At 40.4% G+C, this 13,059-nt stretch overlaps 1 protein-coding gene across 9 annotated transcripts in view; it reads left to right on the top strand.

Moving 5' to 3' along the window:
- The window catches only part of LPIN1 (lipin 1), an 86,297-nt gene extending 80,254 nt beyond the window's left edge, over positions 1–6,043 (top strand). For 7 of the 9 annotated variants that reach the window (XM_054819357.1, XM_054819356.1, XM_054819358.1 and 4 more), the window contains 3 exons: positions 1,257–1,371; positions 4,654–4,757; positions 5,568–6,043. In XM_054819357.1, coding sequence (XP_054675332.1) covers positions 1,257–1,371; positions 4,654–4,757; positions 5,568–5,727 — 379 coding nt within the window. In that variant the 3' untranslated portion in view covers positions 5,728–6,043. Of the gene's footprint in view, positions 1–623; positions 833–1,256; positions 1,372–4,653; positions 4,758–5,567 lie in introns of those variants that run through there. The other 2 variants (XR_008576271.1, XR_008576270.1) reach the window with 2 other exon arrangements.
- The last annotated feature ends 7,016 nt before the right edge of the window (positions 6,044–13,059 follow it).

Raw genomic sequence — 13,059 nt, 5'->3', positions numbered from 1 at the left:
AAGTGATTACTGAAAATATTTTCAGCCCTTAAAAGCTGCTGTGACAGGATATATTTCATTAGAATTTTTAATGGAAGGTTGTTCAGATGTTCTCCTGATTGAGTGACATGCTACAGGCTGTCTTACCAGTCGTGTTCTAAATATAAGATACTGTGAAAGTATTACAGTGAACTTCTTAGACTGATTAAATAATAAATGCAGTGAAAGGGTAGTTACTGTTATCTTACACTCCTCATGTGTAGAAATGCATTTAAAGTGATACTCTTTGGTATCTTGTTTAGACTAAAAATGCCCCTCTTTCGGTGTATGCTAATTGTAACTGTTGTGATGTGTGGGCGATCAATTACTTCATTGTTACACATAGATTTAATTATTGTAGTTTGGGGGCTCTGAGATGAGGTGTATGCTAGACTGAGGAAAGATGACTTTATTCCTCTTTTGCGCATTCTCAAACTTTGATTTATACATGGGACTGCGATTCCAAAGGGCTGTAGTACTCCGATGAAGCTTCTGTACTGTTCACATCTTCCTTGACATATGTGTTGGTGCTAGGATGTGGGATTCTGAGCTTCTTAAGCGCTTTTGTGTCATGCTGGCATCTTCCTATGTTATGGGAACTCCAGACTCTGCCACCTGTTCAGTCTCCTTGCCAAGAGAAGCTGTTGTGGAAGGGCTTTTGCCCAGAGATGAGAGAACTCCTCTGTTCATTAATGAATTCTATGTTCTATGAGCGACTGAAGAGAAACAGAAGATTCCTTTATTCATTAACTTTAGCTAATTAGCAATGATGGAGGACCCTGACTGTAGAAGTGAGGTGCTTCTAGCACATATGGTAATTGCAACACTTTTAAAAATAATAATAATAAACCCCCCCTATACACAGTGAAGGCTAATATAATTTATTAATCATTCTACAGTTCTCAGGAAGCAGTTTACTTGATGACAATTTGTCTCATAAGGCTTTATTTAGCATCTACTCCCTGTAATCAACCATCCTTGCTCAGCAACCATCTTTACAACATAGGTTTCAATAGAAGTTCCCTAGTTTCAGAGGATTTATTTACTGTGCCCGTTATATAAGCTTGGGGATGCTATTTTGTCTTCACGGCCACTGTCATTTCCAAACGAAGATTTATCGGAGAAGGGTACGGGCTCTATAGGAGTATCCAGCTAGGTGAAAATGTTGAATAAAGAAAGTGAAATGGTTCATGCTGTATTTCATGTGTTCTTATTCAGCCTCCCTTCTGTCATTTCAGAGAGGTGATAGAAAAGAAGCCAGAAAAATTTAAAGTTCAGTGTTTGACAGACATCAGAAATTTGTTTTACCCTAACACAGAACCCTTTTATGCTGCTTTTGGAAACAGACCTGCTGTAAGTAATAGCTGAATTTATTTCTGTTGCAGAGAACAGAAAGGTTGCTGTTATTTCATGGTTCTATTGCATTAGAAGCTAGAAGCTTTAATTGGAGTTAAGAATATTTTACTAGGCCCCGTACAAAGGAAAATAAAAAGGTTCTACCCCAAAGTTCTCACAATGTAGGATGCTGCTCTTCCATCTCTGTTTGCAAAGTAACTACGTTATATCTGCAAAAGTTAATGGTTAAGCTTATATGAAAACACCGATCTGATTTTAATCCACACTGATAGAGTGTCAGTGGGATACCTGTGGACAGGCAGAAAATCTTTCAGATGAATGTTGGTGGGACTTACACTTCAAACTCTGAGTACACTCAAAAGAACCTGGATGTCCCACTGAAATCAAAAAGTTCTACTTTGCATGGAAAGTGATGTGTTGTTTGACATGGAGAGGGGAAGACAGCTCTCCATCACCCATCTGAAGGCTGTATAATTGGGGTATAGGCTTTTCTTACTCCTGTCCTAGCCCAAAGAACACTTTTATGCATCCAGAAAAGGAAACGGTCTCAGGGGCTGGGGCAGAGGCAGGGACCCTGGCATGTGATTATCCCTTCTTTTACGCTGTTAGCATGATCCAAGAGACTGTTTTGACAGAGGCAGCTAGTGGTCTTCCAGGCAATTTCTGGGTGTGATTGCTGTGTTAGCTTGGGGCATGGACTCTTCCCAATGGGCATTCGATATAGCCGTATTGGGGGGGGGGGTGTGGGGCTGAGGGGGGTTGGTTTTTGTTGTGGGATTTGTGGTTTGTTTTTTTCAGGGGAGGGGTATAAAAAGTTTAATAATACTGACACAATGTCAAGATACTTCCAAGTCTGAGAATGGGCACTCACACTGTTTAGTTTACTAGTATAGATGGCATTATAGGTGCCTAAGGAAGGACAGAGGCTTTGTTTCACTCAAAACCTTTGAAAGCATCCTGCTTCAGAAGGGGATGTATAGAAAACCTACTACTTTAGATGTCTACAGTTTCACTGGGCACCTAAATTAAGATGCTAACTAAATTAGGCAGATGGACCCCTTAACTTGTGCCCAGGAGCCCCGCAGAGCATTTGGTACTTCCTCCAGCTCTGTATTGCCGGGTAATATTTCCTGTGAAAACTGATGTGTAGTATAGTAATAGGTAACAAGAAACCTGGTAACAGTAGTGTGGTGTTTATGGCTAGGGACCACTGGCATGCAGCTTGGGTGTATCCACCCTGTTTTGGAAGCTAAACCCACTTAATTGTATGTCTGCATCCTGGCCATGCAATTCACTCTTAAGAGAATGGTCCTTGACCCTTCATATTTCCTGATGTGATTAGCCTGAGAACACTCCAGTAGATTACCTCTTTATTTAGCTTGTGGAGAAAAGTGGGACATGTCTGGAGAGAGAGTAATTAATTCAGGTTCTAGGTGACCATCTTTCTCCACTGACTCCAGGAGAGTCAAAGGCTCCTCACTGAAGTGCCCAAGGACCGTGGATTCCAGCCCTAGCCGCTCTGCGCTGTGAGAGCTGAGATACGTTCCCTAGCAGAAACATTGATAGCTTGGGGAAATTATCAGTGTAAATGTGGACGCTGGTCATTGCCAGTGTGAATATGGACATTCAGAGACTGGGCAGTTTAGATGCCTCGATGTTGGACAGAGGTGCCTGGCAAGATATTTTGGCACTGAAACTATGGATGTTGTAGCTACACTTGAGAGGATTCAGCATGCCTTTCTGGTGGGACTTTGTTTCTACATTTTTCTTATATTTTTGTTAGGGTTGCTGACATTCATGAGCAGTAACTTTTTCAACTTCATCTTTTAGCAAATTACATTTTTAAAAGCATTATGTCAGAGGACAGGAGGTCCTCACAATCCAATTGCTACATTCAGCTGTTACATCACTACGCAGCTTAATTTCCATTATCAAGGTACCTTTAGACATATGGTTCTGAAATAACTTTTTAAACACTTTTGTGGTTTTGTATTATGGATGATGTCTACCTCTAGTTCCATTTTTTTGAACCTCAGGGAAATAAAACCATTATTTTCATGCATACTTCAATAAAATTTCAAGTAAAGCAGTAAGTTAATGTCTCTAAGGGAATTACTGGTAACTCCTCTGGTTGCTGTTGGAATGCAGTCGTCAGGTGTGAGATGTGCCACTGGCTTTGTGCAGATCAAGATCATCGCTTTCTCAATTTTCTGCATTGCTTGTTTTGGTTTTTTGGTTTCACAGAGCACGCTCAGTGAAATTTCAGTACTTGTGGATGTTACAGGTGTTGATAGTGCATGGACTGCCAGGATGCTGAATTCTTGAAGTGACTGCTGTTCACTGTTATTCAGTTACTTTTTTTTTTTTTTTTTGCAACAGTCTTTACAATATAGAGATTAGAAAAACCCCAGACCCCTTTATATCTGCATTAACTTTCCAGTCTTTCACCACCTCAGCTTTTAAAACCACGATTTATATTAGTTATGTGGAAGCTTGTTTTTGCTCTGATCTTCTGGGAGTTATTTTCATCTTTGCTTTTTGTCAAGCTTTTTTTCAGAACAGATCAAAACTTATTCATTGCTGTCCTTAACAATTTGAATTTATTAGAAGACATTCTTAAATCTTGCTTCTAATTGTACTTCCCAGAGTTGCATCTACATTACCTGCTGGGGCTCACTGCTGCTATTTTGGCATATATTCCTTGCTTGCTCTTCTTCCTCCCTTGCTCTGACATGGTGTCAATATATGAGTATGGCACAAATCCAATCTCAGGAGCTAACAGATGTTTCCAGGGGGTTTAATGTAGATGCAGTTGTTAGGACTTCCTCTTGTGACCTTGTCCTTACAATCTAATCACTATTTTACATGTCAGTTATGTCTGTACCCTGTTGCAAGGTACTTGATACAACGCACTCAGGAAATGAAATATTCTCTGAAAGAAAAATGAAAGTGCACATGCTTTTACACCAAATATAATTAGGTTTTTATTGAATGTTATTTTTGTATTGAGGGAAGTAACTGAAAAAATGAACGTGATTTTGATCAATAGTTTAAACTGAAGTGGCAAACACCTTTACCTAGCTGCAAATTGTGTGGTTCATGAGCATTTTGTTAGACTGACCTCATTTGTACCTTAATGGAGAATTTCAGATACACAATAAGTAGGTAAATTTAGTACCAATAACGTGGAAATATGTTCTTCTGTGTAATGTATTCCAGCAAGAATAAACATAATTGTGCAAAGACAGAATCGTGATTTTTTTTTTTTCTCTTGTTTAGGATGTTTATTCATACAAACAGGTGGGGGTTTCTTTAAACAGGATATTTACAGTTAACCCCAAAGGAGAACTTATACAAGAGCATGCAAAGACAAACATCTCATCGTAAGTAATCTCTTACCCCTAACACCTTATAGACTAAACTAATTTTCTGTTCTAATTCAAGACTCAAGTTGCCCAAAGATACTTCTGATTTTACTAATGAAAGATTGCTTGGAATATTTAAAACAAACCAAGAAAAATTTAGGATAAACACAGTTCCTTCAGTTAAAAAAAATAAATTGTTTAGTATTTAGTTTAATATATTCTATCTACTTTAATCATGTAGAGGAATTATCACTGTATGATTTAGTCTGCATAAAAATGAGACTAGCTGGTTTCCTGAAGCCATCTGCCTTTTCATGGCCTTTTCAAAATATCCTTTTCCTGAAGCTCCTATCTAGAAAAGCCAGAAAATAAAATCTGAAGATAGGATTGAGGGCTTCCAGCAAGATGCTTAGGCACTGTAGCACCTAACACCGAATGGACATGGCCTTTAGTAATGATGAGTGCCCTTAATTGAAGGGGAGCCATATGTGTATAACATGAACAATCAATGGAGCAGGGAGCTGCTTGAACCGAGTTGTACAGAAATGGAGAAGCAAAATTGGGGCCTTGAGTATTTTAGCAGGTGATCTAGGTGGAAAATGGCATCTGTTTCTTACTAAATATCATTGCTTAGAATGAATGGATTTCTTACCTGAACTGTGAATCCTCTCTAGAAGCTAGGCACCAAAATCGAGTTTAGTTTTATTCATTTGAGGAGGATGACTTGTCCGTGTAAGAGTAGCTATGTCTTAGTGGGTGAGGACTTAAAAAATTCAAGGAAGAAGTTCTGAAATGGTTCAGCATTCTTTTCATTTGTTTATTTTCCAGCTATGTCAGACTCTGTGAAGTGGTAGATCACATTTTCCCTTTGCTGAAAAGAAGCCATTCTTCAGACTTCCCTTGTTCCGATACCTACAGTCAGTTCACCTACTGGAGAGAACCGCTACCACCTTTTGAAACTCAGGATGTACATCCAGCCTCATCTTAACTGCATCTTCAAACTATTGGCCGCAGCTTAAAGAAAGAGTTAGCTTGTATTGAAAAGACACAACTTGGCTTTTGCTGTTGACAGTTCAGCTGGAATCTGTGATGTTGTGAGCATTGTATTCTTTTGCTGTGAGCAAATTTAGAAATGCTTTTTCATACTTTGTCACACTTCCAGATGATAAGCAGGAGTCTTGCTAGAAATAGGAGCTGCAGTTCTAGCTCTTCACCCAGCTCCTCAAATTGTGTCATACAGCTTCATTATTTAAGGTCAAATAAAAGTGAAATGGTGTTGGAGTTGCAGTTCAACATGCCATAAAGGTCGTAAAGTGGTTCTGTATCTCTACTGCATCACTGAAGTCATCTTTCATCTCATCAGACCCCCTGTGAGTAAGGGATTTGAAGGTGCTCACCATTCCTGACATTGTATGGTGACGCGGACAGGGGTTGCAATCCATATGCCAAAATTTCTGTCTCTGAAGGAGCAAATGATTCTTCCTCTTTCCCCTTGCTTGGCCAGCAACTGTTTAAGAGTTGATTACTGGTCTAGATCCTCAGCTGTTGTAAATCAGTGTGGCCACGAAAGCCAATTGAGCTGTGTTGATTTATTCCAGCCTGTTGTTTTGACATGGTAACACTTTTCTGAGGAAAGAAATGATGTGTAATCTAAATAGAAAGCAATTTAAATCAGATGGCCAAATTTCTTAATTTGAGAAGTACCATGCTTCAAGAATCGCTATTTGGATTAAGGTAAGTGCGCGAGTGGAAGATCCAGGCCGCTGTGTAGTACCCATCTTCGGGAAGTCAATGATTTTCAGCAAAGGCATCTTGCCCATCGAATGTGCGGAGTTTCAAGATTGTTACTGAGCCAAGAACACTGAGGATTTTGTCAAAATGGAGTAGTTTTATTTGAAACATTATTTTGGCTAAAATGTGAATTTTAATGCTTGTGAATGGTGCATCTCAGGTCTTACTGTATGGAGGTTTTTTTGGTTTATATCATAAAGAATGGATGCTTTTAGTGCAATTTACTTTCCTCCAAGAGAATGAAATCTCTTCTTTCATCTTTTTTCTTATTTATCCAGACACAAGCTGTAGATACTGTTTTTGCTACCTGCTTTTGACTGCCTTAAGACTTAACTGTGTGTGCTAAAAGCAATACTGCAGATCGGTTGATAATGTTTTCCAAGTGGTCTGCCTCTGCACAATGCGGTACTTAAAATGTAGGCATCAAATGACTGTATGCCAAATGATCCTCAAATATGCTTGTAGCTAGGAAAGAAACCTTTTTTTTTCCTTTTAAAATATATTTAAAAGTCTAATTGTTCTCTGAAACACTGAAAATGGCATCATGGGATTCCGTGTATATTGTATTTCAATATGGCTAAAACAGTGGTTCACAAGCTGTGGTCTCTGCCAGCTTGTGATCTGTGAGGCTATGGTACATGTTTTGCAGCTGCTTTGTGGTGTTTTCAGTTAGGAGTTTAATAATAGAAAGGCAGAGTGGTCCAGGAGAAATTTTAAGATGTGATTGTGGTCAGTTAGCACCCAAAAGTTTGGGAACAGCTGCCCTTATCACATTTGTTTTGTTTCAACAAACTCTGGTTTTGCGTGTCGGGAGTGATAGACGTGTAGGTAGGGTCGTAATTCTGTAGTAGGGGTTTTCTAACTCTTAGTGCCGCAGACTGTATCTGCGATGTCAGGGGGCCAATTTATGATTTCCCCGTGCCTTCAGTAGTAATGACTATAAGTGCAATCCTTTATAGCGCTGCCGTGTGCAGTGGCGAGCCCTCCCCAAGTCTTCCTTTCCACCTGAACGTTGCTGCTTTGGGCAAGGTGCGTGCCCACTTTGGAAATACCAGAATTAGACAAACACAAAGAAGAAGAAATTTGTGTTTAACAACCCAGACTGATTATGCTCTCTTGAAAGCTTAAAGAAAAGGCAAATATCTTTTTACTTATAGATGGAAGAAATGCGGTATGGATTTTCTGAACGACAATCAGTGGGGATAGCAGGTTGCCAAACTGAGATGGTTGCATCTCTAAATATAGCCACACTTTCCTTTACATATTAATTAATACTTGTCATTAATGATTGAATAAATGGATTCATCTACTAACTGCATCCTCTTTTAATTCAGTTTTGGTAAAGGGCTGTCTCAATCTATTTATTATGCAAAATGAAACCAAACCAATCCTTCTCTTTAGTACGAGGCTGTCAGATTTTTTTATTTTTATTTTTAAATCTTTCCCAGTAGTTAAGATCTATTTTTCTGCAGGTACCACACACAGTAGCTTCCACCAGAAAAGATGGTCCCTGAAAGTTCTCCACAATTAAAGCCTGTGATGTATTTATTTATAACTTAATGGCTAATCCAGGGTCGTTTGTTGCCATTAATATTTCAACCCAAATGGTAGCATGAGTGGTCATTTTAATTCCATCGGATTTAGGTGTAGGGCAGCACTGGTACAGGTAACCCTGAGAGTTTTTCAAGACTTGGTTAAACAGGGTTATGGCTGACTTGATCTAGTGTTGGCAATCCTCCACTTCAAGCGTGAAGTTGGACAGATGACCTCCAGGGGTCCCTTCTGACCAACATTTCTGTGACTGAAGTTAAACGTCTTGCGTCTGATACACTGTTATACCCCTTTGTATCTGAAAGTTGAAATATAGCTGAACAGTGAAATTAATGTGTGTTTATATAACTAATGTTTATCAAATTTGCTCACAGAAAAGACATGAAAATCAAATTTTTGACCTGCTAGAAACATCACCATACGTTCTCAGAGAGTATAAAACATTTTGATTTGGTAGCTGAGAAATCTTATGCATAATACTTAAAACTTTTGTTAATTCATGTAGAAGAAAAAGGGATTGTTTAACAAATTCCTACTCTTTCTGTGAAAGAAAAAAATTCAACCTTGCTTGCAGTGTAATGCTGGTTTCTGTTACAGAAAGAATATTTGGCTAACATAAATATGCAGACACATTAAATCACAGTATATTCTATTTATACAATACACATAAACTAGAATGTGCAGCAGTGAGGAGTGACTAATGTTTATTTTCTTGAAGCTGATGACCAGACTGCTCCAGCTGTGTCATGTGAGGGAAAGAATACCATACTGGTTGCATTACTTACGTTGAAGATAAAATGTTACTGCTGTAATTTGGGGAGGGAGGAGAAGGAGGGTATTGGGTATTTTTTATTTGTAGATATGGATTATTATTTCAAAGCCTATTTATATACAACATTTACTCTGTATATGTATGCGCTACTGCAATGATGAAAATCATTTTAACACCTCATTTTGTTCCGCTGAATGCAACGAGAATAGAAATATATATTGTAATAAAGGCAAATATAATTTTTTTTCTGACTTTTCTATTTTTCTGCATGCTTTGGTGGTGGCAGAGTGCTTTTGCAGAACTGCTGAAACTCTGCAAAGTGCGGCTTTTGTAGCTCCAGTCTCAACTGCTTGTCTCTCATCAGGGCTGCAGAGTGTAACTTCCAGCACTTGCAAAATGTTTGTTGTTCTGCTACAGCGTTTGACCCAGAACCTTTTCAAATGGAAAGAGTTCATTGCGGGAGACAGGGCCGGGATCTGGGCTCTGCCTGTTTTGGGGTATGGGAACAGCACCTCCGAGCCAAGAGCAACCAGATGGGAACTGGGGCAAATCGGACCAGTCAGGAGTCTTGCCCCACCCCAGAATTTGTTGGTTTTAATCTTTCATCTAATTCCTAATGTGACTTCAGGAAAAACTAGCCATCTGTTTTGAATGGGAGTGTTGTCATTCATGGCAATGAGACCTGATAGTCTTGTTAGGGATTTTTTTCTTTTTTTTTTTTCCCCCTTGTCTTTGACATTGGCCTTCCTACTGGTGAGCAGCAGCTGCCTTTTCCTTCTCCTCCTGTCCCTGAGAGCCCAGCGCTGCCTTTTGCTTCCTCTGCCGGGTTTGCTGAGCAAACCAGCCACAGCTGTAGCGGTCCTGCCAGGCTTCTGTCACTTGGTAGGAAAATAAAGATGTTTGGGGTTGATAAGGCTCTGCGGCAGCTCAAGTTCTGTGTTAAAAACACAAAAGCAGCCGTATTTGGGCAGCCTACAGTCACTGCTTCTTCAATCTTCTCTATTTTCTGTATGTCTCAGGCTTGTATAAACATTTACACTGGAGCTCTGGAGACAGGCTTTGAAATGAAGGTGCCTTTTTAATTAAAAGTCAGAGAAATGGTGCTTTCGCATCAGCAAACAAAACTTTATAAGGATGTATTCATTGCTCCTGGAATAGTCCATTAACACTAGAGGTAGAAAAATCTGAGGGAGCAAACCTCCTGAGGAGCAAAGACCATAAAGTTGGGGTTTGTGTTTTTTTGATGCTGTGGGGAAGGCAAGAAATATTCCTAGAATACTACATTAATTTTTTCCTTATAAATAAATAGTCTTAATTCAATATACATTGCAGATGCCATCAAGTACCTCAGGACAGATCATTGGAAGAGACAGAAGACCGTTGGTGCTAAGAGCTAGTGCCTAAAAATATAACTGATACAACTTTCAACTCTTCTGGAAATGCATAAAAAGGTGAAGCCTGGAGATTGTTCTTGGTGTGGGGTTTTTTTAGTTGTTTTTTCTGGGATTTGGGGTTTTTTTTCTTTCTATAAAAGTCCAGCAAAGCATGGTGGTGAAGGGAGTACACTCACAGAGCCACAACCTCAGGTAGTGCTAGCTCTTCGGCTTGCAGTAGAATCCAGCCCCTCGTTTTGGTCTGTAGCATGTTGGTGATACGAAAGCAAAGGGCCAGCTGTAAATGAGAGATGAGAGACTGGCTCTAAAACAAACCCAGCAGTAATGCAGAGGATTTACAGTTGCTGGATGCTGGATGTCCTCATCCAGACCTTTCCATCCATTGGGATGTGAGGGAGAAAAATAAAGGCAAAATGAGAAATGCATTTTCTTCTAGGAGGAACTTGAAAAAGGGAACAAAAACAGAGCAAGTGGCCAAAAAGCAGCTTCTTGTTTCCATCCCTGTGCTGAACCTAGGTGGTACCAGGTCAGGCACTGAACTCTGCCTTCTGCCTCCTAAGCAGTCTTGCCTGAAATCCCGCGTGTCTGCATTGCACAGAAGACGTGAGAAGGCCATTTTGGCCTCATTTGCCAAACAGGAGAGAATAATGTTGACCAAAAGGAAATCTATACCTAAGCGTCCAAGGCGTACTGCTAAGAGCAAAACAAAGCTGCAATTACAGCTAAATTTTAAGCTTAGGTAAGGATTAGGGCTTCTTTATTTTTTTCATGAACTTGGGAAACAAAGCTTTCACCTGCAGTATGTACACCTCTGTGGTACCATGCCTGCATCCTTTTAATAAGGCTTACTTTGGAAAATAAATACAGAGATAATTTATCAGCCTATTTAAACATGTGCTTAGGTCACCCCTCCCTGCGCTGAAATTTATGCGGATTCTTAAGCACTTTGCTGGATTAGGCCAACTAATGCCAAGAAAACCATGTACTGGGGAGATACAGTTTCCAAGCTGAAAAATTGATCTGGCTTTTCTAATGGCTACTCTTGGACTGGTTTTTAGCCTCCAGCACTGTCAGGTGTTGTGCCTGCTGCCAGCAATCTATTTATTGATACAGGAAATCCATTTTGCCTTGCCTTGCTTTTAATGAGTTTTGCAAGCAAGTGGCCCCTTCCTGTGACTCACTCTGTGTTTTCTGAGCAGGAGATTGTGGTTTTAAGTTTCACGTTGGAAAGTAACCGCTGTGTCTGCTTTCCTTGTCTGCTGGAATCTCAACAAGAGGAATACATTTTGGAACAAAGAAATGTAAATGGAGTAGAACAGTTCACGTTTCTTTGCAAAAATTGTATAAACATCCTCCTTTTCAGGACAGCTAAAAAGACTAGTGCAAAGTGAAAATAGGTCATGTTTTAAAATACCAGCTTTATCTTAGAACATTGCTGTTAACACAGGCAAAAAAGATGTTTTCCCTGATATCTCAATATGTGTTGGCCCTTTGATTTATAGCCAATAAATATCAAAAAAATAAACAGTGGAAGCCTTTCTCTGATCTTACTGACATAGGGGCGGCTCCATTAGCATCTGGGTGACTGTTCAGATACGCACAGCTATGACTGCAATCTGAAGTGTGAATAGCAAGTCCTACAGATTTCCATCCAATTCCCGCTCCCTCTCATCCCTTTAGGGTACTGGAGGCAAAGAGGTAGGAGACGTGGATATATTAGTTTCTGACTTTTGCCAAAAATATGGCGGCGGAAGGAGAGAATCCTCTACAAGTTTGGACCGTTAGCACCGAATGCATAGATTTACGTTAAAAGCAGCCATAAATACATCAAAACCAATGACCAGCACAGTTTCCATTCCCCATTGCTAGATACAACTATTTATATTTCAGGCTCAGTGGCTATGTCTGTAAAGATAAATCCCTGCCCAGTAAAGGGCAGGGGCTGCTCTTTGCCCCCCTCGCCAACCGGCACGCTTTGGCGAGCGTCCAGCTGCCTGCTTGCCAAGTCGGGGTACTCGCTGGCCTCTGCTGGCCCTCAAGCCCAGGCCTTGCTTGGAGGAGCGCTGGCTGGCCTGGCTGAGGTCATGTTGGGGACCACACTGGCAGCATACGGGATAGGAGATGGCGTGCCAGAGCCCGGGCTTGTGCGCTGCCAGTTTGCCGACATGTCCACGCTGTACCTGGGAAGAGCCGGGTCTGGGTCTCGGGTCCAGGCTGTAGCTCCTTTCCCCACATGTGCCCCATCTGGCTGGATAATGAGCTATTTGGACCTCCCCTTCCAGAGGCTTTGGGATGAGCTGGGCTCTTCCTATGGGCTTGAGATGGTGTTTCAGTTCTTCTGCAGTTAAGTCCGATCTCAAGATGTGGCACTCTCTGGTCCTGCATTGCTTTCACCTCTGCCTAGTGCAAGCCTGTGCAATATTAAAGCATGTTAGGGAGGCTGAGATCATCCCTGCAGTTCTGCAAAAAGGCCAGAAAAAATCTGAAAGCTCTGCTAACGCAGGCTTCTTAGAGACAAAGTGTGGATAGGGATGTACAGAAAATAATATTTGAGAGCAAATAAACACGTGGGGAAAGCAGGAATTCAGCAGATCATGTTAAAAATGTGCCCTTTCAGTTACTCATCTCAACTGTCAAGTTCAAGCTGGCAGAGACAATGATTGGAAGGAGAAATAGTGAGGCTCAGAAACTGAAGCAGCTTTATTGGGAAAGTACTGAGAGGAAAGAAAGAAGACGACCCAATGTTATCATACTTTCCTGTAGGGATGGAGATATCATGTAAAAATGCAAATGTACTGTGTGAATGGAAATA

This window comes from Grus americana, chromosome 3 (genome assembly GCF_028858705.1).
Source record: "Grus americana isolate bGruAme1 chromosome 3, bGruAme1.mat, whole genome shotgun sequence".
Classification (NCBI taxonomy): domain Eukaryota; kingdom Metazoa; phylum Chordata; class Aves; order Gruiformes; family Gruidae; genus Grus; species Grus americana.
Note: the sequence above shows the minus strand (reverse complement) of the source record. Positions and strands in the feature narration are given on the sequence as shown.